This window comes from Somniosus microcephalus, chromosome 1 (genome assembly GCF_052327205.1).
Source record: "Somniosus microcephalus isolate GS21.2 chromosome 1, FLI_Smic_1.0, whole genome shotgun sequence".
Classification (NCBI taxonomy): Eukaryota; Metazoa; Chordata; class Chondrichthyes; order Squaliformes; family Somniosidae; genus Somniosus; species Somniosus microcephalus.
In genome coordinates this window covers 255,989,306-256,017,255 of record NC_140987.1, presented here as the reverse complement: position 1 = coordinate 256,017,255, position 27,950 = coordinate 255,989,306, and the positions used below count along the sequence as shown (strand labels likewise).

Genomic DNA, 27,950 nt, shown 5'->3' with positions numbered 1-27,950 from the left:
TATATTTATGGCCCCAGTTTTGGAATCCCCCACAAGTGGAAACATCTTCTCTATGTCTGCCCTACTGAAACCTTTCATAATTTTAAAGCCCTCTATCAGGTCACCCCTCAGCCTTCTCTTATCTAGAGAAAAGAGACCCAGCCTGTTCAGTCTTTTCTGATAGTTGTAATGACAGAGGACAGTTTAAAGCAAGTAGCCACAAAGGGGTTAAACAGCTAAAGGCAATGGAACATAAGAACATAAGAAATAGGAGCAGGAGTAGGCCATAAGGCCCCTCGAGCCTGCTCCACCATTCAATAAGATCATGGCTGATTTTCTACCTCAACTCCACCTTCCTTCTCTATCCCCATATCCCTTGATTCCCTTAGTGTCCAAAAATCTATCGATCTCTGTCTTGAATATACTCAATGACTGAGCCTCCACAGCCCTCTGGGGTAGAGACTCACAACCCTCTGAGTGAAGAAATTTCTCCTCAACTTAGTCCTAAATGGCTGACCCGGAACATCATAAGAACTTAAGAGTATAAGATTGATAAAAGTTAATCGAGCGCCATTCATTTGCTTAAGACTGTTGTATAAGACTTGCTTCTGTTTGAAGAGCTATGATCACTGTTTACAATGCACAAACCAGACTTTTAAGGGGTGTACAGGGGTGCGGAGTGGTAGTGAATGGTTACAATGGTGGCTATCATGTGATTTCTCTTGTGTTGGCATATTGCACTATTAATACTAATAAATGGCATTTTGTAGAACATTTAGTTGCTGACATGTACTCAGAAGTCAATTATGGTGCAGGACACACTATCTAGCAAGTAGAGTATACAAAGCATTTCTGAAACGGAGATGCAAAATCCCGTAAAGGTCACCCTTTATTAAAAAATAAAATTCTCATATTGTTTTACTCTCAGCAAGGGTTCTAATATCATGGAAGGCAGCAAGCAAAAAAATACAAACCTAGATTTAATTAAGTATCAGTTGGATGCTGGCCCATTATTTGGTCATGTAATAACATTTATTCATAAAGCTCCTGTGGTGCACTTCCCATTGGAAATAATAGGATGCAAATCCAGCCACTCACACGCTGAAGTGAGTGGTTTTATGTTACTCCTCAAGTCTTGTTTAGTCCTAGCACCAAGGTGTTGTGGCAATGATCACAGTAAAGTTAAAAAAAAGTATACTGTATTTATTCAGCTATAGTCCACCCTTACCTATAAGCCACAATCCAAATTTGAGTCCTTCACTCAGTGAAAAACATAATTACTTGCATATAAGGTGCACCCACAGCTAAATCCATTTTTATGTTTAAAAAAAAGCACAGCCTCTATTGGTATAAATACTTCATTTAGACACTTAAAAATATACTAAAAATACAAAAATATATTTTTTTCAAGGCACATACTTGAGACATTACTATTCACCCTCACTGATGATGTTGGACTTAGCCCCATGCCCTAAGTTTGTTCACCCAGTTCAATACCAATCAGATATTAGTGTTCTAAAATGATCTTATAAAGTAAAGTGGCCCCATTACCCCACTACACTTGAGTTTACACTCAAAAATGTGATAGCAAATATGGTGGGGGGTAAATTTTCAACTTGCTGCCCAGGCTTAAAACTGACATTGTGGATAGGCTGCTCATTATTGATAGCACCCGATTTTCATTTCCGTAGTTGGACACAAGTATTGAGCAGTGTCTACAATAAGCAGTCAATTTGCAATGTCAGTTTGACACCTGGGCCACAGGTTCACAATCTACGCCCCTGGTTTCACTTCTTGAAATGTATCTTTTGTTTTCAGAAATGGGGACTATTTAATCAAATTGTTGACAGCCGTGGCTCAGTGGGCAGCGCTCTCATCTCCAAGTCAGAAGGTTGTGGGTTCATAGTTCCAATCCAGAGACTTGAGCACAAAATCGAGACTGACACTCCCAGTGCAGTACTGAGGGAGTGCTGCACTGTCGGAGCTGCCGTCTTTCGGATGAGATGTTAAACCGAGGCCCCGTCTGCTCTCTCAGGGGGATGTAAAAAATCCCATGGCCACTATTTCAAAGAAGAGCAGGGGAGTTCTCCCCAGTATCCTGGCCAATATTTATCACTCAATCGACATCACTAAAACAGATTATCTGGTCATTATCACATTGCTGTTTGTGGGAGCTTGCTGTGCGCAAAATTGGCAGCTGCGTTTCTGACATTACAGCAGTGACTACACTCCAAAAGTATTTCATTGGCTGTAAAGCGCTAGGGACCTCCTGAGGTTGTGAAAGGTGCCGTATAAATGCAATGCTTTCTTTTTTTTATTGCACCTTCCAGTATCTCTGGTACTGTAGCATCTGAGATTTTTTGTTAGGTAAGGGTGTTAAGGAATAAGGAGCCATGGTGGGTAGATAGGGTTAAGAAACAGATCAGCCATGGTCTAACTGAATGACGGAAGAGGTTAGAGGGGGTGTATGGCCTCCTCCTGTTCCTATTTTAATATAGCAGCAGAAATGGTGAAATATGGTCCATTTACAGGGTTATTCATTAACGTTTTGTCTTGGGTGCGATCTCTCGTTTTCTCCCTCGATGCTTTCTCATCTTTCAAAGTAGAATAACAACAACCCTAACTGGGGAAGGGTCAACATATTTCACCCGCAGTTTGTTACTTGAGGAAAGGGTCCATTTTTTTTGCGTGGACCATTCCTTGTTAGCCAAGAGTGAATGTAAAGGTATGAATTAGTACATCGAGAAGCATTTTTAGCCAACAAACAAATGAGTTTCTTTTATTCATTTCTTCATTATTGCCAATTATATTCCAGGACCCATGAAAGTCTGGACTCCAATAATATTTAATCTGCTGTATATTTACATTAGAACACAAGAAATAGGAGCAGGAGTAGCCATTCGGTCCTTCGAGCCTGTTCCGCCATTCAGTAAGATCATGGCTGATCTTCTACCTCAACTCCACCTTCCCGCACTATCCCTATATACCTTGATTTCATTAACAATTTCTTTAATGTCTCTGAATGTTAAATTTGGGCGCACAGAGATAAAAAGCTTGACTCTAAAAGTGTATGAATCAGTAAGCAAGTCACAACATCCCTCTGATTATCCAAAATCTAGGGGGCGATTTTGCCAGCCCTGGGGAGGCAGGTTTGGAGGTGGGACTGCCGGGAAAATGGTAGAATCTGGGGGCGGGTACCCATCCCGCCCCCAATCCACCTCCGTACCATCTTCCCAGAAGGCGGGTACCTGACTCGCGCCAGGTCCCATCTCCTTGAGGCAGGAAGGGGCTTACAGCCACTTAACTGCCTGTTAAAAGGTAGTTAACAGGCAGTTAAGAGGATTATCCCCATTTTTCCAGCAGAGGTGCGGGCTTCCCGACAGCAGGAAACACCACCAGGGTCAGCGAGGTGAGCAGTGGGTCTGCGGGGGTCGGAGGGTTCAAAAAGTGCGCTGTGATGTGTTGGTGTAGGGGTTACGGGGATAGGGTGGGATATGTGTTGGTGTAGGGGTTACGGGGATCGGGTGGGATATGTGTTGGTGCAGGCTCGATGGGCCGAAATGGCCTCTATCTGCATTGTGGGGTTTCTGTGATTTCTGTGATTCTGTGATGGTAAGTGATGGGTGCAAGTGTGGAGAGGTAAGTATGTGAGCTGAGTGAAAAGTCTTAGAAAAAGTTTCCTTACCTTTGTTTCTTCCTGCAGGCTCCAGCATCTCCACCGCAGAGATGACAGATGGATGCTGCATTCTCCGATGCAACAGCCATCTAATTTCTGCTCAGGAAATAGGTTTGGTGAGCCTTGAGTACAAAGACTCACCAAACAACATAGAATGTCAGTGTTTGACAGCTTCTCAAAGCTGTCAAACGATGACAATTCATCTGTCAAAAATTTTTGACAGATGAAACATCATACGCTGATGTTCTCTGTCACCGCCTTACCCTTAATTGGCCTTTAAGCCCGCTGGGCGGGCGGCTCAATCAAAGGAAAATAGCATGGGTTGGCCAGACGGTGATGGAGGCGGGGCTGAAACTCGACAAGCAGCAAAATCACCCCCATAATCTTCGAAGCATGGTGAAACGGTGCATAGATACCTTTCCACTGCCTAAAGAGCATTATTGGGTAGAGTTTCAGCTTTGGGAGCAATCGGCGATCCGGACACACATTGCGCCCGTTTTGAGAAGTGTTTTCTTCACTCAAACTCATTTGTATGTCGCCAAATGTAAAATCTGCCATGAACCAGTGCAATCGGGCAGCGTTTTAAAACGTAATATTTTTTTTAATTTGTATTAAAAAATATTTCTTGATATATTTAAGAGTGGTAACTTGGTGCAGTTTGATTAATACAGCTGAAAATGGGTTTATCACAAAAAAATAAGCATTTCTGAAATGAAGTGCCCCTGTAGATTACACGTGGACTGTGTCAAGCGCACCGCCTGTGAGTAACTTGATTTTAAATTACTGAAAATGGCATTTTAAAAATCTATACAGAACCATTTGCTACTTACATTGGGGTATAGTCGTCAGTTCCTTAGTAAATTAAAAGAAAATTACAATCAAAAGCTTTTAAAACATTCCTATTAGTGTCCTTGCGCCCAAAAGAACCAGCTTAATTTTTAAAGCCTCCTCGAAGGCCTGCAAACGAGCGCAATTAGCGGAAACTCCCAATGGTGATTCATTCGATTTGTGGGCCGGGCAGGTTTCTAGCACGATGTTTTTAAAATTCGCGCAAAAGATCGTGGAAACTCGAATTTCCCTGAACGTAATTTGCTCTTAAAATTCCACCTTTTTTGTGCGGGTTTGGTCGATTTCGGGCGAATTGCGCTGATTAAAAACAGCGCAACTGAGCAGAAACTCTACCCCTATTTTCGCAGCCTGTTCCAACTTTACAGTGCACTCCGCAATTGCACTCAAGACAAGCAGTTTGTTTTGGAGACAAATCTAAAGTTCATGATCTTTTCGAAGATGGTGTTTCTTCTATTCGTTTCTCGAGTGACTGTTCCATGTTGATGTTTTTGAACTTAGTAAAGACGTTAGTTTTCCTCTTACATCACCAAATGCACTTCAGTAGATGATTGCACTAAAGTATTACTCTTTCTATGTTTCAGGCTCAGAAATCATGGATAGAGAGAGCGTTTTGCAAGAGAGAATGTGTTCATATAATACCAAGCACCAAAGACCACCATAGGTAATAGATTTGTTGGTACAGTACCCTGTATATTGAAATACAAATTGCTGCTGAGAAAAGAACCAATGGCAATAGATGGCTTTAACTTTTTTTTAATTGTTAAAAGACATCAAATTGGAGACCCTCCTTCTTATTTAGTGGACAAGTCCCCCGTGCCGTAGAGACTATAGAGGCCAGAGGTTTCAACTGCTGGTTAGTATTGAGAGAGCTGAAAAAGCATTAAGGGAATTTTAAAATTCTCATCCTTGTTTTCATATCCCTCCATGGCCTCCTTGCCCCCTCCCTATCTCTGTAATCTCTGTAATCCCATGACTCCCTCCATATCGCTGACTTATATTGGCTCCCGCTTAAGCATTGCCTCGATTTTAATATTCTCATCCTTGTGTTCAAATCCCTACATGGCCTCACCCCTACCCTAGCTCTGTAACCTCCTCCAGCCCTACAACCCTCCGAGATCTCTGCCTCCTCCAATTCTGGCCTCTTGCGCATCCCTGATTTTCATCACTCCACCATTGGTGGCCATGCCTTCAGCTGCCTGGGCCCTACGCTCTGGAATTCCCTCTTTAAACTTCTCTACCTCTCTCTCTCCTCCTGGAAGACTCTCCTTAAAACCTAACTCTTTGACCAAGCTTTTGGTCACCTGTCCTAATATCTCTTTATGTGGCTCGGTGTCAAATTTTGATTGATAATCGCTCCTGTGAAGCGCCTTGGAACATTTTACTACGTTAAAGGCGCTATAGAAATGCAAGTTGTTGTGGTTGTTGTTGTATAACTGGTCTCAGTGTCCCTGTGCCTTCATGTTCACTAACTCCAGTGACTGCTGCTGTGTGTGGACATCAGGTGAAGGAAAAATCAAGATCTGTTGTAATAGTCCCATGGTGACGCTTGGGGCTGAATTTCCCTACTCGTGCCCCCACAAGGTCGAGGCAGGTTATTCGCCCTCCGCCAGTACCCCGCCATAACCCAGCACATTCCTCTCGGTCAGAGGTCATTGGCAATCCATGGTGGACTCCTGACGGGATACCCTCCAGCAGACGAAAACCTGCCAGTTGCCCCTCCCCACACCCCTGGGGGAAATTCTGGCAGCGTTGCAGTGGGACCACTGTAAAGATTTATAGAATCATAGAATAATACAGCCCATCGAGCCTGTGCCAGCTCTTGGTAGAGCTATCCAACTAGTCCCACTTCCCTGCCCTTTCCCCATAGCCCTGCAAATTTTTCCCCTTCAAGTATATAACCAATTGCTTTTTTAAAGTTACTATTGAATCTGTTTCCACCACCCTTTCAGGCAGTGCATTCCGATCATAACAACTCACTGTGTAAAAAATGTTTTTTCATGTCGCGTCTGGTTCTTTAATCTGTGTCCTCTGGTTACCGACCCTCTTGCCAGTGGAAACAGTTTCTCCTTATTTACTCTATCAAAACCCTGCATAATTTTGAACACTTCTATTAAATCTTCCCTTAACCTTCTCTGCTATAAGAAGAACAATCCCAGCTTCCCCAGTCTCTCCACTTAACTGAAGTCCCTCATCCCTGGTACCATTCTAGTAAATCTCCTCTGCACCCTCGCTAAGGCCTTGACATCCTTCCTAAAGTGTGGTGCCCAGAATTGAGCACAATACTCCTGCTGAGGCCTAACCAATGATTTATAAAGGTTTAGCATAACTTCCTTGCTTTTGTACTCTCTGCCTCTATTTATAAAGCCCAGGATTCCATATGATTTTTTAAGAGCCTTCTCAACTTGTCCTGCCACCTTCAAAGATTTGTGTATGTGAACCCCTAGGTCTCTCTATTCCTGCACCCCCTTTAAAATTGTTTCATTTATTATAATATTTGATCTGGAAGATTTCTACGGGATGGAACCTAGTCCGATTTTGCTTTTGTTTGAACAAACGGAAAAGTACAAGATCTTTACGTTTTTTTTCCACTTTGGTAGGTGTTGCTGTGGGCGACTAATGGGTCAGCATGTTGGATTACCTCCAGCCATCTCTGTCAGTCAGAATGAAAGTATTGAAAGCAGAACCACAAAGAATGATTTGCATTCGGAGAAGTGGTCTATCAGCAAGCACACTCAACTCAGTCCGACAGATGCCTTTGGGACTATTGAATTCCAAGGAGGAGGGCACTCCAACAAAGCCATGGTAACAAGCACAATTTTGATGTTCTCTAAGGATCCTTATGTGTTAGTGCTGCGAGCCTGCAGTCACTGGATGTACAAAATGCAAATGTTAACTGTTGGTATTGGTTAATGTGATCATGATGGGGGTTAGCTGTGGCTCAGTGGGTAGCACTCTCTCCTCTGAGTCGGAAGATTGTGTGCTCAAGTCCTACTCCAAAGACTTGAGCAAAAATCCAGGCTGACACTTCTGGTGCAGTACTGAGAGAGTGCGGCACCGTCGGAGGTGCAGTTTTTTGGATGAGACGTTAAACCGAGGCTCCATCTGCCCTCTTAGGTGGATGTCAAAGATCCCATGGAACTATTTCAAAGAAGAGCAGTGGAGTCCTCCCCGGTGTCCCAGCCAATATTTATCCCTCACCCAACATCACTAAAATAGATTATCTGGTCATTTATCACTCTACTGTTCGTGGGATCTTGCTGTGTGCAAATTGGCTGCCATGTTTCCTACGCTACAGCAGTGACTACACTTCAAAAGTACTTCATTGGCTGTAAAGCACTTTGGGATGCCCTAAGGTTGTGAAAGGCGCTGTATAAATGCACATTTTTCTTTTTCAAAAGGAAAAGGGAAAGGACACCCTTAACAAAATGAAATTAAGTGCCCCTGTAGATTATATGTGGACTGTTGAAGCAGCGGATTGTTCGGTCAAGGGCTTAATGGGCACTCCATGGCTTCTAATGTTCTTAATAGGCCTCACCATTGGTCATAGGAAGAACTTGGCAACTGCCAGGGCATCAGTTGAAGTGTCTATAACAATTAGCCTTAATCATCCATTGAGGACTCCAGTGAAGAAAGGACTTGTATTTATATAATGCATCTCAGTGAATTGCTTTTGTGTGTAGCCACAGTTGTTTTGTAGGCAAACATGGCAGCCCAGGCCCCACCAACAAAAATTAAATAAATGAACAGATAATCTGGGGGATTTATTTTGAGGTCTACCATCTACAAGATTCACTGCAGCAACTCGCCAAGGTTTCTTCGGCAGCACCTCCCAAACCCGCGACCTCTACCACCTAGAAGGACAAGGGCAGCAGGTGCATGGGAACACCACCACCTCCAAGTTCCCCTCCAAGTCACACAAAAATCCTGACGAGGAAATATATCGCCGATCCTTCATTGTCACTGGGTCAAATCCTGGAACTCCCTCCCTAACAGCACTGTGGGGGTACCTTCACCACACAGACTGCAGTGGTTTAAGAAGGCGGCTCACCACCACCTTCTCAAGGGCAACTAGGGATGGGCAATAAATGCTGGCCTTGCCAGTGATGCCCACGTCCAGTGAATGAATTAAAAAAAGGTTTTGATTGAAGGATAACTGTTGGCCAGGGCACCTGGAGATCTTCCCTGCTCTTCTACAAATTTTTTCCACCTGAACATGCAGATGGCTTAGCATCACATCTGAAATACAGCACCTCTTCAAGACAGTACAACCTCAATACTGCGCTAAAGTGTCAGCCTAGATTATGTGCTCTCAAATAGAAGCTGAGCCCCACAACCTTCTGATTCAGAAGTTAGAATTCTACCACTGGACCAAGCACCTAATGCCTAATTACCTAAACTATGAAACTATACCACTGTTAAATATTCAAAATTAGTAAAGTTCTGTTCCCAAGTTTCCAGCCCCTGAGAACTTGAAAAAATCACTTTGTCTAAATCATGAAGGGTAGATATTGTCAGTCTGTTCTCAGTACTTTTATAAACATTCCTGTAAAGTCAGAAAGCAGTGATGATGAGAAAGATAATGATCTTGTAACGAGTCTCTCCTCTTCTTCCCATTTCTGGTGTAGTATGTGCGTGTTTCATTTGACACAAAGCCTGACCTCCTCTTACATCTAATGACAAAGGAATGGCAACTGGATCTGCCAAAGCTACTGATCTCCATTCATGGTGGCCTCCAAAACTTTGAGCTCCAACCTAAACTCAAGCAAGTATTTGGAAAGGGCTTAATTAAAGCCGCAATGACGACAGGGGCGTGGATATTCACTGGAGGTGTGAACACAGGTAAATAATCATTTTATTTTTCTTTGCAATTATTTAACCATGATTTTTGTTTAGTATTTTCACTTGCAGCATTTTGAATGTAGCCTTGTTAAAAGTGGATTAATGCCAGGTGACTATTGGCACTATTTTTCTCCCTGTGATAGAAGCAATTCTTTAGTGTTAAAATGCATTTCTTTCACCCTTTTTTATCTTTCTTCTTCATTCTCTGTATCTGCTCTTGGTTTAGTCTCTGGTCTTTGCTCTCTCTCCAGCTCTATCTTTTCTTTCTCTCTATTCTTCATTTTGCAACTGCCCTTTCCCTGCTTATGTTTCTCTGACTTTTTTTCTTTGTCTTTCATTCATTTCATCACAACTCTGTCTGTCTGTCTATGCATCTATCCATTCTGTCCCTTATTTCTACATCACCACAGTTTCCTTATTTTTGAAGTATAATGAAACTGAACAGAAATGACTGGTTTGGGATTAAACCAATGGCCCGGAATTTCCTGCAAGGTTTTGGCACAACTATGCCATAAGAGCGAAGTTGCGTCATTTCCCCCCCCCCAAGGAAATTCACGTGTAACCGATTTGCCGAAACATCAATGTTACAGTCATAGAGTTATACAGCACAGAAAGAGGCCCTTTGGCCCATCGTGTCTGCGCCGGCCATCAAGCCCTGTCTATTCTAATCCCATTTTTCAGCACTTGGTCTTGTATGCTATGGCACTTCAAGTGCTCATCTAAATGCTTCTTGAATATTGTGAGGGTTCCTGCCTCTACCACCCTTTCAGGCAGTGAGTTCCAGACTCCAACCACCCTCTGGGTGAAAAAGTTTCTCCTCAAATCCCCTCTAAACCTCCTACCTCTTACCTTGAAACTATGCCCCCTGGTTATTGACCCCTCTACTAAGGGGAAAAGTTCCTTTCTATCTACCCTATCTATGCCCCTCATAATTTTGTACACCTCAATCAGGTCCCCCCTCAGCCTTCTCTGCTCTAAGGAAAACAACCCCAGCCTGTCCAGTTTCTCTTCATAGCTAAAGTGCTCCAGCCCAGGTAACATCCTGGTGAATCTCCTCTGCACCCTCTCCAATGCAATCACATCCTTCCTATATGCCGACCAGAACTGCACACAGTATTCCAGCTGTGGCCTAACTAGTGTTTTGTACAGCTCCATCATAACCTCCCTGCTCTTATATTCTATGCCTCGGCTAATGAAGGCAACTATCCCATGTGCCTTTTTAAACACCTTATCTACCTGTCCTGCTGCCTTCAGGGATCTATGTACATGCAAACCAAGGTCCCTCTGATCCTCTGTCCTTCCTAGGGTCCTACCATTCATTGTGTATTCCCTTGCCTTGTTAGTCCTCCCAAAATGCATCACCTCACACTTTTCAGGGTTAAATGTTATGCGTGAATTTCCTCGAACGTTTGCGCTGCACCCAGGGTATGTCTGCTGAAATCCCGCCTAGCTCATTAACATAACTCCACCCCCAAGCAAATTTCCTGCATTTACGTGCTAAAATTCTAGGCTCAGCAGAATCCATAGTCACTATTTCTGGCATTTTATAGCAGGTTTATTCTATATTTCTCCTTACCGAGACATGCACTGTATTTTCTAGCTCTTTTTTATGGCATCAGAACCTGTTACAAATGCTTCCAGAATTACATTTTCTTAAACGTGCTGTGCATGAATGATGCTTTTCTTCAAACTTTATTTTCCATATCATTAAGATAAAGAGGTACTTCAAGAAGGAAGATGGTGGATGTTGCGCGCTTTCCTGGGGTGGCGATTGTTTACACTGCTTTCTGCTCGCTTTATCCCAGTTTTTTATGTTCCGGCTAATGCGCTTCTCAGGAAATTTGGGCGTAAGCTCCTGTGGGCAAGATCAGCGCAGAAACTGGCGTAATGTCAGTGTCATTTTTGCCTAAGTGCGACCCAGGAAACCAAAAAAAAACAGCGCTATTTCAAGCAGCTGATGCTCACAGCTGGTATCTGAAGCATTGATCCTGGGAGTAGTTAAGAAGCAAGGGCTAGGGATGATTAATGGAGAAAAATTCAGACAGTGACAAAAGAATCGAATTCCAGCTGATGAATTCCAACACGAGCTGTGCTGAAACAATGGGGAATGTATTGAGTGATTACAAATAGGTTTTTGGAAACGTTGAGCTTGAGTGTCAAGTCTGCTGATTTTGACACTCAAACATTTGCGCGCAAAGAGACCTTGAGCGTCAACTTTTACCAAGTTTTTGGTCATCTGCCCTAATATCTCCTATGTGGCTCGGTGTCAAATTATGTCTGATAACACTCCTGTGAAGTGCCTGGAGACATTTTACTACATTAAAGGCGCTATATAAATGCAAGTTGTTGTTGTGATAGGTACAAGAGATGATCAGCCAAATGGGGACTCCATTGTGTCAATAAATCAAAATGGTGCTGCAATCACTTTTGATGGGTTCATTTTTAGGGGTCATTCGCCATGTCGGAGATGCGCTGAAGGACCATGCATCAAAATCTAGAGGAAGGATCTGCATTATAGGCATTGCTCCATGGGGAATCGTGGAGAATCAAGAGGATCTGATTGGGAAGGATGTGGGTATCATATGTTCTTACCTTTTCTTTAGCTTAGCTGAAAGTATTACAATGAGCAAATACCTGTCTTAAAATATTAAATCAGTGATCTTAAAATCCACCTGAAATCAGTCCCAATACTAAAAACCCATTTTGGGAGACCCCATTGTATAAAAAGATCATCTGAGTGTAGTCTGGAAAAATGGCTTTTCTGAACCAGTTTTGCTGTACATTTAAAAACAGAATAGATATAAATGCATGAATTAGTTGAAGTAGTGCAGAGACAATAATATTACTCTGGGTCTAATATCAACAAAGAATAAATTAGATTTTGTGTATTCTTGTTGAAATATTTCAATTCAATGGCCTAGAAATTGGGTTGAGACGCCAAACTGGCGCCAAGTTTGCCTGGGCGCTGATTTTTGCGCTGCGTTGGGAGTAATACCGATCGCCAGAAATTCAGTTTCAGAAACCCTCGAGGGACACGGGGCGAGGCTCGAGGCGCTCTGCGTCCCTCTTAGGGCGCTGAAACTGAATATCGCAGCGCAACGTGCTGCAGCGCCACATGCTGCGGCACGGCCCGCTGCGGTACTGCAGGCCTTCCTCCCATTGTTAAGGGGGAGGGGCCTGCAACAGCGCAAACCCCGATCGCGAGTGCCGGCAAAAGAGCCCAGCACCGAGGAGAAGTGCCGGGCTCTCGGGAAACAGCCGGCAATGCCGGGGGTGGGGGTGGGGTCAGGAGGCCGGTGACGGAGGTGCTGGCAGGCGGCCACTGAAAAAGGCGGCTGCCCCGCACCCCCACCTTAACTTGCGCCGCTGCCAGCACAGCAAGGCCCCGTGAACCGGGCGCGGGTAGCGAACGGCGCTAAAGCGGCGTTCACTATCAAATATCAGGAACGATGCGCTAATGTGGCGCTGCGCACACCGATGACATCATCGGTGGCGGCGTAGCGCAACAGGCTAACGTCACCATTAGCGCCCCTGCTGAATATCGCGGGAGGCGCAGCCAGTGGCGCTACAGCCACTGACTGCCTCTTTAGGTGCTAACAGGTGGCGCTACTCACCCAATTTCTCCCCCAATATCTTTTGTCTTAAATAAAACCAGCTGTTCAATTAAATTTGTTACCTCTAGACTTGACTATTTCAATGCTCTCCTGGCCGGCCTCCCATCTTCCACCATCCATAAACTTCAGCTCATCCAAATCTCTGCTGCCCGTGTCCTAACTTGCACCAAGTCCCATTCACCCATCACCCTGACCTACATTGGCTCCTACTCCGGCAACGCCTCAATTTTAAAATTCTCATCCTTTCTTTCCCCAAATCCCTCCATGGCCTCGCCCCTCCCCATCTTTGTAATCTCCTCCAGCCCTACAACCCTCCGAGATCTCTGCGCTCCTCCAATTCTAGCCTCTTGAGCATCCCTGATTTCCTTCGCCCCACCATTGGCAGCCGTGCCTCCAGCTGCCTGGGCCCCAAGCTCTGGAATTCCCTCCTGAAACCTCTCTGTCTCTCTACCTCTCGCTCCTCCTTTAAGACCCTCCTTAAAACCTACCTCTTTTTGACCAAGCTTTTGGTCACGTGTCCTAATATCTCCTTATGTGGCTCAGCGTAAAATTGTGTTCGCTAAGGCTACTGTGAAGCGCCTTGGGACATTTTACTACATTAAAGGCGCTACATAAATGCAGGTTGTTGTTGATTAACTTGTCTTCACGCAGGTGGTCCGACCATATCAAACAATGTCCAATCCTTTGAGCAAGCTGACGGTATTGAACAGCATGCACTCGCATTTCATACTGGCAGACAACGGCACAACGGGAAAATATGGAGCGGAGGTGAAGTTGCGGAGGCAACTGGAGAAGCACATTTCCCTGCAAAAGATTAACACCAGTGAGTACTTCAAAAAGAATGCGGATAAGACATTTTAGAAACAGCTCAAGCAGAGGCTGCGAGTGTTCAGAACATGGCCAGTGCCATTAACTGTTGTGCATTCAATTATGGTTAATATCTTTTCATTAAGAAACACAAATTGGTGCATTAATCATCCTTGTGTTCAAATCCCTCCATGGGCTCGGCCCCCCCTATTTCTGCAACCTCCTCCAGCCCTACAACCCGCCGAGATCTCTGCACTCCTCTAATTCTGGTCTCTTACACATCCCCGATTTTCATCGCCACATTATTGCCGGCCATGCCTTCAGGTGACTAGGCGCTAAGCTCTGGAATTCCCTCCCTAGACCTCTACGCCCCTCTCTCTCTACCCCTTTAGACACTTCTTAAAACCTGCCTCTTTGACCAAGCTTTTGGTCACCCATCCTGATGTGGCTCGGTGTCAGATTTTGTTTGATAACGCTCCTGTGAAGCGCCTTGGCATGTTTCACAACATTAAAAGGTGCTGTATAAACACAAGTTGTTCTTGTTAATATAATTTTTCTTTAAACTCACATTTCCTCTGAGTACTGTGTTACAGAATCATTTGCCCCTTCCTTTATAACCTCATTTACAATTTCTCTACACATGGCACACAGAGGAAATCTCCCCCTAGCCCTCCCCACCCCTATGTACATAGAAACATGGGAACAGGAGGAGGCCAATCAGCCCCTTAAGCCTGTTCTGCCATGCAATTAGATCATGGCTGATCTGTATTCTAACTCTATCCACCTGCCTTGGCTCTATATCCTTTGACTAGCAAAAATCTATCGATCTCCGACTTAAAATTATTAATTGACCCAGCATCTACTGCTTTTTGTGGGAGAGAGTTCAACACTTCTACCACCTTTTATGTGAGGAAGTGTTTCTTAACTTCTCTCCTGTATGGCCTGGCTCTGATTTTAAGGTCATGTCCCCTGGTCCTAGACTCCCCCACCAGTACTTTTGCTAAAAGATTCTTCTCCTACCCTTGAACCCGCTGAAGGTTCATAACAATATGCTTGAAAAGGTTTTGTATTCTCCTAACTTTGCAGTTAAAGGTAGAAATGTCTAGTTGTTTCATTGGAGAGCTCAGAATCGAAAATAAAGTTTGATGGTTCACTATTAAAATTTCAAACTGGAAGGTGATGAAAGTGCGAGTAACAAAGTCATGCAAAAATGCACAGATTTGTGCTTGTTGTCTTTTCAATTCACCGAGAAAAATAACCATCATTTGGCAGTTAGCTGTGGCTCAGTGGGTAGCACTCTCATCTCGGAGTCAGAAGGTCATGGGTTCAAGTCCTGCTTCAGAGACTTGAGCACAAAAAATATAGGTTGAGACTCCCAGTGCAGTATTGAGGGAGCCTCCACAGCACTGCCGGAGGTGCCATCATTCCGATGAGACGTTAAACCGAGGCCCTGTCTGCCCTCTCAGGTGAATGTAAAAGATCACTTGGTGCTGTGCGAGTTCTCCCCGGTGTCCTGGCCAATATTTATCCCTCAACCAACATCGCTAAAAGGAACAGATTTTCTGGTCATTATCACATTGCTGTTTGTGGGACCTTGCTATGCGCAAATTTGGGTTCCACTTTTGGGATTGGCAGCACAACTTCTGTCAGTGTTGCTCTTTAGAAAATGATTTTACAGTAAAGATTTCATACAGTTGTTGTTTTTCATTGAAAATTATTTGATCAAGATCTACTATTGTAAACATTGTAGGACGTGTTTGCTAATGAACTGTGTGTTAGTTTACTGGCCAGAGGTGTATTTTTTTGAAGATGATTGACACTGCAAAGTACATTTTATTCATAAGGGACTCAGTTACAGGTACACTATCCCTTATCCGAAAGCCTTGGGACCAGCTGAGTTTCGGTTTTCGGAATTTTTTGGATTTCAGAAGGTATTATTATAAGACTGGAAAATTTGTATTTAATATAAATTTTAAAAGTTCAGGCTACCTCTTGCGACTGTTCCGTGTCTCATTCCCCCTCCTGCTTCTCTGGAAAGCCGGATATCGGCTGACTCCTACTAAGCTGGCCCGCAAATCAGGTCGGGGGTCGGGTGGGAGGGGAGAAAAGAATATCGGACGGGCCGCGGTTCAGGTCGGGGAGGAAAGAATATCGGACGGGTCCGGGGGGGGGGGGGTGGGGGGGAGAAAAGAATATCAGACGGGCCGCGGTTCGGGTCGGGTCGCGAGGTGGGGGGAGAAAAGAATATCGGACGGGCCGCTGTATTGTTGGGTTCACTCTCCCGGTACCTCCTTCACACTGCTCGGCTCGGCCTGCAATCTCCTACCCAGGAGGGAACTCTGTGACCCTCTGCCCTGCTCAGCGTAAGTCGTACGTCACTCTGGTCATGTCGTGCGCACGACTTACGCTGAACGAAAAAACTTTTGGTTTTTAGAGGTTTTCGGAAGTTCGGATAAAGGATAGTCTACCTGTATCTCCCTTTAAGAGGCACCTTGCTATCTGCTGGCGAGTTGGCCTGACAGGGCACTTGTGACATAAATTAATCACTGAAAGCTTCATTTAAACTTCTTGTGCTTCAATTCACGTTGATAGTTTCCCTCATCTACTTTGACAGTTGATCTATATTCTGCAGGCTGGGTTTTAGGCGGACAATATAGGATTGAGTGAAGTCGTTTAACTCTCTGGGAAAGTTGTATTGAATTGATTTGGGGTTTAAGATTGGATTGATGCTAAGGCACACTGCAGTGCCACTTTATTGCACACTGGAGGTTGTATTTTGAAACAACAGTCTGCAAACAGGGGATCCAGATTTAAGGAAATCAGCAAAGGAACCAGAGGCGACATAACAGAAAAAATAATTACACAGCGAGTTGTGATCTGGAATGCACTACCTGAAAGGTGGAAACAGATTCAATAGTAACTTACAAAAGGAAATTAGATAAATACTTGAAGGGAAAGAAGTGCAGAGCTGCGGGGAAAGAACAAGGGGGTGGGACTGATTGGATAGCTCTTTCAAAGAGCCAGCACAGGCACAATGGGCGGAATGGCCTCCTACTGTGCTGTATCATTCTATGATTCTATCTTTTTCATTACTGGCACAGTGTAACAGTCTTCAAGTAAAGAGGTGATTGAGACATTTAATTTATCTCAAACTCTCTCCCACAAAAAGCTGTTGAGACTGGGGTCAATTGGAAATATCAAAACTGAGACTGATAGATTTTCATTAGGCAAGGGTATTGAGGGTTGCAGAGCCAAGGCAGGTAGCTGGACTTAAGATACAGATCAGCCATGGTCTCATTGAATGGCGGAGTGAGCTCAAAAGGGGCTGAATGGCCTTCTCCTGTTCTTATGTTCCTAAACAGTATTCTATTCTCTAACTTTGACCCTTGTGAATTTGGGTTAGTACCAGAAGCATACACTGTGAGGTGATACATTTGGGTAGGAAGAATAAGGAAAGACCATACACACTAAATGGTACAATTTTAAAGGTGGTGCAAGAACAGAGACGTGTGGGGGTGCTTGTGCACAAATCTTTGAAGGTGGCAGGACAGGTTAGCAAAGCAGTTAATAAAGTATATGGGATCCTGGGCTTTATAAATAGAGGCAAAGGGCTAGATTTTGATTTTGGAGGCGGGACTACAACTTTCGGGGTTGTAGTCCCGCCTCCATCGAGTTGTGGCCAACCCACGCGATTTTCACTTGATTGACCTTGTTGAGCCCGCCCAGCGGGCTCAGCAGGCCAATTAAGGGTCACCCGGCAACAGGTGATGTCACAGATTAACATTTCATCTGTCAAGAGCTTTTGACAGATGAAATATCAGCGTTAGACAGCTCTTTGAAGCTGTCAAACACTGACAATCTGTACACTAAGTGAATTCCTTTCTCTCAGGCTGATTCAGAGATCTCTCCAGAACAGAAAGCTGAATGCTGCAACTTTTGACAGCTTGCGGCCATTCTGCTTTCTGTGTCGGTGAGATGAGGGACTCCCGAGACCTGAAGGAAGGAAGGAAGGCTGGAAAGGTAAGTAAAACTTCTTTAAACACTTTACACACACTTACCTCTTCACTCATGGACCTATCACTCACCTGAACACCGGACATCTCGAACCCTCCAAGTCCTTCAGCCCGATGGCCCACCTTGCTAACTTGGCGTGGTTTGGAGCTGTCGGGAATCCCACACTTCAGGAATAAAAATAGGGATTAGGCTAAAAACTGCCTGTTAACAGGCAGTTAATTGGCACTAATCCCCTTCCCGCCTCGGGGAGGCGGGTCCCAGCACAGGTCGGGTATCCGCCTCCTTTGAAACTGGCATGGAGGCGGGTTGGGGGCGGGACGGGTTCATGCCCCCCAATTTCGAGATTTTAACCCCCCACATGCCTCCAATCCTGCCTCCACGGCCCAATGAAAATCCTGCCCATAGAGTACAAAAGCCAGGAAAGTTGTGCTAAACCTATATAAAACACTAGTTCGGCCCCAGCTGGAGTATTGTGTCCAATTCTGGGCACCACACTTTAGGAAGGACATGAAGGCTTTGGCGAGGGTACAGAAGAGATTTACCAGAATGGGTCCAGGGATGAGGGATTACAGTTACGTGGATAGACTGGAGAAACTGTGGTTGTTCTCCTTGGAGCAGAGAAGGAGAAGAGGAGATTTGATAGAGGTGTTCAAAATCATGAAGGGTTTAGATAGAGTAAAAGAAGAGAAACTGTTTCCAATGGTGAAGGGGCGATAACCAGAGGGCACAGATTTAAGGTGATTGGCAAAAGAACCAGAGGCGACATGAGGAAAAACCTTTTTACACAACGAGTGGTTAGGATTTGGAATGCACTGCCTGATAGGGTGATGGAAACAGATTCAATAGTAGCCTTCAAAAGGGAATTGGATAAATACTTGAAGAAAAAGTTGCAGGGAGTGGGACTAACTGGATGACTCTTCGAAAGAGCCTCGCAGACTCGATGGGCCGAACAGCCTCCTTCTGTGCTGTGCGATTCTATGATTCTATGATTAGAATTGACACAAGTGGCTTTTGAAGCCGGGCAAATCACAGCCCTTATGACGTAATTAGATGAAAACATGGAACAGAAAAATATTAAGGGATGCAGGAAAGAACAGAGAAATAGGATTACAGTAAATTGCAGCAATGGATTGCTAGCTGGCTTCAAGACAGAAAGCAGAGAGTGGGAGTAAAGGGTAGCTATTCACAGTGGCAGAAGGTGGGTAGTGGTGTTCTACATGGATCAGTGCTGGGGCCACTGCTGTTCACAATTTACATTAACGATTTAGACTTTGGAATCAAAAACACAATTTCTAAATTTGCAGATGATACCAAATGGGAGTTGGGGGGGGGGGGGATAGTCAATACTAGGAGGACTGCAACAAATTACAGGAGGATATTAATAAACTTGCAGAATGGGCAAATAATTGTCAAATGAAGTTCAACACAGATAAATGTGAGGTATTACATTTTGGTAGGAAGAATAGGGAGGTCACTTATTACTTGGAGGGTGCGAGTCTAGGTGGGGTAGAGGAACAAAGGGATCTCGGAGTACAAATACACAAATCACTAAAAGTTGCGCTGCAGGTTAGCAAGGGCATAAAAAAAGCAAACCAAGCACTAGGGTTTATTTCTAGAGGTATAGAATTGAAAAGCGGGGAAGTTATGCTAAACCTGTATCAAACCTTGGTTAGACCACACTTCGAGTGTTATGTGCAGTTCTGGTCGCCATATTATAAAAAGGATAGAGGCACTGGAGAGGGTGCAGAGAAGATTTACAAGGATGATACCAGAAATGCGAAGGTATACATATCAGGAAAGGATGAACAGGCTGGGTCTCTTTTCTCTTGAAAAAAGGCTGAGAGGTGACCTAATAGAGGTCTTTAAAATTATGAAAGGTTTTGAGAGTGGATACAGAGAGAATGTTTCCACTTGTGGGGAAGAGCATAACTAGAGGCCATCAATATAAGATAGTCACCAAGAAATCCAATAGAAATTCAGAAGAAACTTCTTTACCCAAAGAGTGGTGAGAATGTGGAACTCGCTACCACAGGGAGCGGTTGAGGCGAATAGTATAGATGCATTTAAGGGGAGGCTGGACAAACATATGAGGGAGAAGGGAAGAGAGGGTAATGCTACTAAATTTAGATGAGGAAAGGTGGGAGAAGGCTCGAGTGGAGCATAAACATCGGCATGGACTGGTTGGGCCGAATGACCTGTTTCTCTGACGTATATCCTATGTAAGCCTATGTAATGTGAAATTAGCACCAGTGCAAGCACAATTGGCCAAATTACCTCCTTCTGTGCTGCAATTTTGACGATTTTATAAGAATTATAAATAAATATACAGAAATTCAGTGGGTAGCACCTTCACCTCTGAGTCAGAAGGTTGTGAGTTCAAGCTCCACTCCAGGGACTTTAACACAAAATCCAGGCTGACACCCCCAGTGCAGTACTGAGGGAGTGCTGCACTGTAGGATGTGCCATGTTTCAGATGAGGCATTAAACCGAGGCCCCATCTGCCTTCTCAAGTGGTCATAAAGCATCCCACCGCACTATTTCAAAGAAGAGCAGGGGAGTTTATCCCCGGTGTCCTGGCCAATATTTATCTCTTAACCTATATCACTAAAAACCAGATTATCTGGTCATTTATTTCATTGCTGTTTGTAGGAGCTTGCTGTGCGCAAATTGGCTGCCACATTTCCCTACATTACAACAGTGACTCCACTTCAAAAAGTACTTCATTGACTGTAAAGCGCTTTGGGATGTCCTGAAAGGCGTGATAGAAATGCAGGTTCTTTTTTCTAGTTTGTGGTACAGTAGCCATCAACTCATGTGATCCGTGGGCTTCCCTTTGTCATCCTATGCCTGAGAATATATGAAGGGGCTGGGAATGCAAAGGGACGTTCAACTGTCATCAGTGGCATCCCCTTGATCGCTCCACCGGGATTAAATCTATTATTCGTGGGGCGCTGATCCGTGGCTGAATCCTGACTCCACATGCTGCGTGACTGCAACCTTTTTTTTTTACATAGCTTTCTATTCAGAGAGTGATAGCACCCCAGATTTGTTATTCCAGTGGAGCCGAGATGTCGCATTCAGATAATCAATTCGCCTGCTTTCTGTCTTTGAATAAATCGTCTGGTATTTTTTTCTCTCACTGTATCTTTTCAGTTTGGTTTTGGTTTTGGTTTTGAAAGGTTGGCATCAAGCGGAGTGTGTATCGAAGCAGAAAGAAGTGCTGAATAGGCAGCAGTTTAAAAAAATTACATTTAAACAAACCTGTGAACTAAATGACATAGTTCTGTGCATTTAATTTCTCCTCGTTGTAGTGTGATACGAATAATAAAAATGTGCTGCCCTGCAATCTTCTCATCAATCGGAAATCGAACATATAATAGATGGTTAATAAGGCCATAAAACAGCAAACCAAGCACTGGGGCTCATTTCCAAAGGGATAGAATTGAAAAGCAGCGAAGTTATGTTAAATTTATATCGAACCTTGGTTGGACCACACTTGGAGTACTGTGAACAGTTCTGGTCTCCATATTATAAAAAGGATATAGAAGCACTGGAGAAGGTGCAAAAAAGATTTATGGGAATGATGCCAAAACCGAGAGGTTATACCTATCGGGGAAGAATGAACAGTCTGGGGCTCTTTTCTTAGAAAAGGTATTTTTTAAGATTATGAAAGGCTTTGATAGGGTAGATGTAGAGAAGATGTTTCCACTTGCGGGGGAGACCAGAACTAGAGGCCATAAATATAAGACAGTCACTAATAAATCCAATAGGGAATTCAGGAGAAACTTCTTTACCCAGAGAGTGGTGCTGTAGACTCGATGTAACTATGTGACAGCCAGTTTGATTCACTTTGGCTTCTTGACCTGATGTCTCTCTCCAGGGATTGGACAGGGAGTTCCAGTGGTGGCCCTCATTGTGGAAGGTGGGCCCAACGTAATCTCCATCGTATTGGAGTACCTGCGAGACACTCCCCCGGTGCCCGTGGTGGTCTGCGATGGCAGCGGGCGGGCTTCAGACATCCTCGCCTTCGCTCACAAATATTCCGAGGACGGTGGGTAAGTGCCAAAAAAAAATACTCCACGCCCTTCACCTTAAGCCATCAATTCTGTGGAATTAGATAGTTTCTTGAAGGAAAAAAGGGATGTTAAAGGGCACAGGAATGAACATGATTAGACACGGTGGCTAATGTCGGGAAGAAACAAATGACGCAGGCTTTAGTGGGTTGAACGATATGCTTTTGTGATTCTATATAATGATTCAACTGCACGACAATGAGTGCGCTGAAATGGCGCCTGTGCTAATGATTAAGAGCCTCGATATTTATAGGGAGGCAGGGAGAGAGCAGGGAAGTGTGATTGCGGTTGGGGGGGGGGGGGGGGGGAGGGGGGGGAACCAGGAAATCGGAGGCCCTACTTGTAAAGTCTGTGGGTTGTGCAGTTAATTACGACACAGACTTCAGGAGTAACATACAACAGGACTTTACTATTCGAAGGTCAGGGCGAATCTGCCCTATAAATCATGCCACAGCACTTATATACCGGTGTGGTCACCGTCGGTATTACCGTATACAGAAGCCAAACAAGTAGTGCCACACCTAAAATAGTTCTCTTAAAGATGAACGGTTACATACACTACAATCCTCCCTTTTTAGCTTACAACATACTATTTCTCATTAACATACATATATTCAACTTCAGGTAAACAATTTACAGATATAGTCTCTGTGGGAAACAGTTCACAGGTTCAGTCTCTGTGGGAACAGTGTATAGATTCAGTCTCTAGTCTTGACTCGGTCCGAACAACATCGCTGTGGTGTAGCCGGTTCACATTGCTAGCGTGACTCCTCCACTAGTCTTCCCCTTGACGTAACAGCTTGAACTCCCGTCCTGCTGAACCAGCAATGCTGACTTACAAACAGCTGTATTGCCTTGGTAATTTTCCTTACTTTCCAACTGATTTATCTCCCTTTGTAGGGCCCACGTGCATGATCTGGTAGGAGTGATAATGATTTTGATGGTTATCATCTTCTGCTTCTTCTTTTTCTTTTCTGCTTCTTGGAGCCTCTCGGGGCTCCCTTATCAGCTGCCAGCTGTAGCGCCACCATCTCTCTATGTTCCTTAGACTTTAAGTGCTTCATCCTGATTTCTGCACTTTGGGAGTTTTCATCACAAGCTGGGCAGACCAGATCCTCGTAATATTCAGTGTCACTCAACAGGTCATGGTAATATTCGGTGTCGTCCTGAGCTAGTCTAGCGAGAGGGCCTGCTACTTCTTCCGTACCCAACTGGACGTTAGCCGACTGTTGTTCCCTCCCTAGACATCTTTCCTGAAGAGACTTCTTCATGCGTTCATATTCATCCCGCTCTTCCTGGGTTTCCTGCAAATCCTTCACTAATGACCTCGTTTGTGATTTCAATACTTCCCCTTCCCTCGGGGATTGATTGATCAGGCTATTCAATCCTTCTACTGGAGCAGCTGTTTCAACATTCTGTTCACATTGACGTGATTCAGCGTACTTTTGGCATCCCTGTAAAATCTGTGTTGCAACCTCAGCTATTTCCATAACTTTTGAGAGCTCCGAACTCCTTCCCTTTGAAGATTGAAGCTCGTGTTCAGATTGTTCCCATTGTAGAGTCTTGTCCTTCAGCATATGAAGGAGTTGGCTGACCGTTAACTCTTCCACGGGAACACTGTGGGTCAGAGTCTTCTCCATTTCATCCACCTTTTCCTCCAATGCTTTCACCTTCTTTTCCTCTTGTACTTTGGCTTCCAGCGCTTGGAGAAGTTGCGCCTTGATGCTCTCTAGCTCATGTTCAGAGGCCATTCTTACAGTCTCTGTGTTTCTTACAGTTCCCTTTTCTTCCACTGAACGGATTCCCAGTTGAATCTGTTCTTCAAGTTGTTGAATCTCGGTCATTGCCGCCCCATATTTGTCTTGGGTTTCCTTTAATATTTTTATGAGTTCTTGTACATCTTGTCTTTCAGGTTCTGCCATGTCTTTCACCTCTAATTTCTCATCTATGGATGGAACTTCTACCGATGAGTCTGTCTTGGCCTTGAGCTCATCAAGAATTTCCTGCAGCCTTTGGACTTCTTGCTCATGTTCAACCTTCAGTTGCTCATATGCTTCCACTGAAACTAGCTTTTCGGAGGTTGCCGAGTTAACCCCTTCCAGAATTGTAGCCTGGGCCTGTTCATACTGTTCTTTCAACTTCTCACACTCTGCTTGTAAGGAGTCGTAGAGAAGAACTGGAATAAAATCCTGGCTTCCTGAAGATTCCTCTTCATTTGCTTCTTCCTGCAAATATTCTAACTCCTGAACAGCATAAGGGAGATGTGATCGGTAATTGGTCACGATGGCTCTATGGTCGCTCTCTGCTTGAGCTAGCTGCTTCTGTTGTCTTTCCAGATTCTCCCATTCGGTGTCATAGAACTTTTTCATTGTTTTCATCTCTTGTACGAGACGGTAACTCAATTGTTCTAATTGTTGTCGTAATTTGAAATAAGTTTGAGTCCGAGCTCGGTGTTCTTCCGTCATGGATATGTCCGTAACTTGAACAGGCTCAGAATTTTCTGTCGAACTAGGTTGTCGTTGTTCGGTGGAGTTCTGTTCTGAAACTTTGTTCTTCTCTGGAGCATAAGCCTTTATGCATGCCTTCGTTTTTCCAACCTTCATCGGCAAGTCCATTTCAACCTTGTCTTTCATATTTGGGTTGGTCTTATCGTCATCCGTTTCAGAATCTGAGCTGATTGTCTGCACCGAGTCCTCACTCGTTATGGCTTTTAGATAGTGCCATTCCATGTCTATTTTCTTGATCCACTCCCGTCCTAGAAGTGGTGGTCCTCCCTCATGTAGTACGTATAAGTTCATTCTTGGGTGTTCTTTACCCCTATCTCTCACTTTGACTCTTATCTTTCCCATGGGGTATACTTTATGCCCCGTGTATGTCTGCAATACGAACTTGGTATCTCTTAAGGGTATATGTGAGAATAGCCGGTGGTAATCCCTTCGATTTATGACTGATAGAGCTGATCCAGTGTCCAACTCCATTTTCACTTGGATTCCAGCTATTTTTAGCATGACCCAGATAGTTTGTAGGTCAGCTTCCTTACTCACATTGTGAATTCTTAGACTACCCAGCTCCTGGCCGTTTGGGTCTGAGTCTGAATTCTGTTCGTCTGAACTCTTCTCAGCCACCTTGTGTACCTTGTTGTACTTTTCCTGTGATGGCTTCCTTTGGATGTTGGTCCTTTGGTTGTTGGTCTTCTTCCCTGACCGGCATACCTTAGCTATGTGACCCAGTTTGCCACATTTCCTACATTCCTGGTTCTTAAACCAGCATTGGTTCTGGTCGTGTGTTGTCTTCCCACAACGATAGCATTTTGTTGTTGTCGAGGTAATTTGATCCACACTTAGTGCGGCTGTCTTTAGCTGCATTTCCGCAGTTCCCTTCGCTGCGGCTTCGTGCGATGCTGCAATAAGGACAGCCCTGTCAAGTGTAAGGTCGTTCTCTTCGAGTAGTCGCTTTTGCGTTCCTTCCTTTGCCAACCCGCACACGAACTTGTCTCGCAATGCCTCTGTCAGATTCCCTCCAAACTGGCAGTATTTCGCTAGTCTACGCAGTTCGACCAAGTATTCTGCGTTGCTTTCGTCTTTCCGTTGCGTTCTCGCATAGAATTTGAATCGTTCCGCCAACATCAACGGTGTAGGGTTCAAGTGGTCCTTCAGGACAGCCACAATATCATCGAAAGTCTGATCCGCCGGTTTAGCTGGTGCTAGTAGATGCTTCAAGAGCCCGTATGTCTTTGCGCCCATCGAGTTCAGCAAGGTTATAGCTTTGTCATCTTCTTCTATTTTATTGGCCTCACAATAGATCTCAATGCGTTCCACGTACGTGGCCCAGTCTTCTACCTTGGAATTAAAATCGTTGATGTTACCACGCTTAGGCATCTTCCTCTCTTTGGGAACAACACAAGTATTTCTTTAAATTATTATTTCTTTTTTTTTTCCTAAGATGGCGGTTTTCCCGCGAAAATGGCGGCTTCCCGCTCTTATCTTCTCTCCCCGCCCACTTCAATGGCGGTTTCCCGCTTCTGTCTTCTTCCCCGCCTAATGGCGGCTTCCCGCGTTTCTTCCCTGGCGGGAGGGGTACACTTTCCCCACGGGCGACGGCCGCTGCCTTTCAGGTTCACAGCCTGCGCGTCGGCTTCAAGGCTTTCCCTTTTCTTTTTATTTTATGGCAGGGCGACCAGCTCTGGGTACCCTGTTGACGGCGAACAGGTTCAGCCGCTGGGCTGGCTCTCGCACAGTTCCCCTTGCTCGGCTCTGTCTCTCTCCCGCTCGCTCGGCTCTACCGGCGCTGGGTACACCCCGTTGACGGAGGACAGTTCAGCCGCTGGACTGGCTCTCGCACAGTTCCCCTTGCTCGGCTCTGCCTCTCTCCCGCTCGCTCGGCTCTACCGGCGCTGGTTACACCCCGTTGACGGAGGACAGTTCAGCCGCTGGACTGGCTCTCGCGCAGTCTCTCTTGGTCGGCTCTGCCTCTCCCGCTCGCTCGGACCCCAATCGCGCCTCCCAGCCCTCTCACAGTCCGGCTGCGGCTGAGTTTCTCTCTTCCCGCGCCTACGCTCCCGGTCGCAGCGCTTCGTGGCTTCGGTCACCGCCCGGCTTTTCCCGCCGGTCGCGGTCTCTCACGACGCCGTTGGACCCGACTTTTTGTCCGGCTCCTTTTCCCCCCTCGACCGTGGTCGAGTGCCCAGCCCTTATCCTCCGGCTATTCTTTTCACTTTCCCTTACTCACAGTCACCGTGGCAGAAGGGACAGTCAGTGCCTGTTGCTGATGGAAGTTTTTGTCGCTAAAGTCTTCCTCCTTTCTATTGCTGCAGCCTTGAGTTTTCTCCCAGCCGAATGACGAGGGCGGTTGCCTCTTTTCGACGCTCTTTCGTTGCTTGAAAATATTGTTGCCGCAGGGTACGATCGGACTCGTCGCCACTGTAAAGTCTGTGGGTTGTGCAGTTAATTACGACACAGACTTCAGGAGTAACATACAACAGGACTTTACTATTCGAAGGTCAGGGCGAATCTGCCCTATAAATCATGCCACAGCACTTATATACCGGTGTGGTCACCGTCGGTATTACCGTATACAGAAGCCAAACAAGTAGTGCCACACCTAAAATAGTTCTCTTAAAGGTGAACGGTTACATACACTACACTACTGAATTGTTTTACTCCATTTCCTGCCTAAAGCTGGCCAGATTGACACCCTTGGGGATGATCCCCGGCAATCGGAGACGATCGGGGCTTGTTGGGTCAGGTGGGGGTCGGAGCCTGTCAATCGGGAGGGAAAGTTTGGGGTTTAGAGGTGGGGGGTCGGGCGATTACGGCAGTGAGGAGAGGCTACGAGCAGCAGAAGATTTGCTTGAGGGGGCGGTGGGGTGGCGGGTGGAAAGCACTCCTGCTCCTCCTGGCCCACAAGCAGTGCTCTAAATAGTACTTATCTGCTGGATCCAGCTGCTCCAGTCTCCCTTTCGCTCTTGGATGTCCCGAGCCTTGGACAACCCGGCCGGCCGCTGTTAAATTTAAATCAGCTTTCAACTGCACTGCCGGAGCTTGATTTAAATATTCTAATGAAGTGCCCCGCCTCTCCAAGACGGGACACTCGCACGCCTCACAAACCACCCCACCAAAAAAATGGCGGCAGGTGGGTGCACGGTGGGTTGGGGCCGGGTTACACGATTTTTAACTTTTAACCTCCCCCCGACCCCAAGACATTTCCAAGTATCCTTCTGCTCAACTTTACCAGATTTTCTTGAGTTTGTCTCTCTTCATCCGAGTTATCGACAAACTAAATGACTGCCGCCTCCACACAGCAAACGCAGAAGGTTACGGGGAAGATTTAATAGAGGTGTTCAATATGAAGGTGTTGTGAGAGAATAAATAGGGAGAAACTGTTTCACCGGTGGGAGGGTCGGTAACCAGAGGACACGGATTTAAGATGTCATTGCTGTCAATTTTCACCCAGTGTCAGCATCAAGCACGGGTGAGGCGGATCGGAGGAGGTGTGATGATCCCTGTTGCTCTGTCTCATATTTTAACCCCAGTCTCGCAAGATTAACTCCACAGTGTGTCAGTGCAACATTGCCTTTTCTCTCACTAGTCCTCCTGTTCT

The 27,950-nt window shown here is 45.1% G+C and overlaps 1 protein-coding gene across 1 annotated transcript in view; it reads left to right on the top strand.

The window, feature by feature from the left end:
- trpm3 (transient receptor potential cation channel, subfamily M, member 3) overlaps nucleotides 1-27,950 on the top strand; it is a 174,336-nt gene that overhangs the window by 3,970 nt on the left and 142,416 nt on the right. Inside the window, exons 2-7 of the mRNA XM_085992384.1 lie at nucleotides 5,086-5,165; nucleotides 7,102-7,306; nucleotides 9,130-9,343; nucleotides 11,790-11,914; nucleotides 13,609-13,780; nucleotides 21,659-21,833. Coding sequence (XP_085848510.1) covers nucleotides 7,121-7,306; nucleotides 9,130-9,343; nucleotides 11,790-11,914; nucleotides 13,609-13,780; nucleotides 21,659-21,833 — 872 coding nt within the window. The 5' untranslated portion in view covers nucleotides 5,086-5,165; nucleotides 7,102-7,120. The remainder of the gene's footprint in view (nucleotides 1-5,085; nucleotides 5,166-7,101; nucleotides 7,307-9,129; nucleotides 9,344-11,789; nucleotides 11,915-13,608; nucleotides 13,781-21,658; nucleotides 21,834-27,950) is intronic.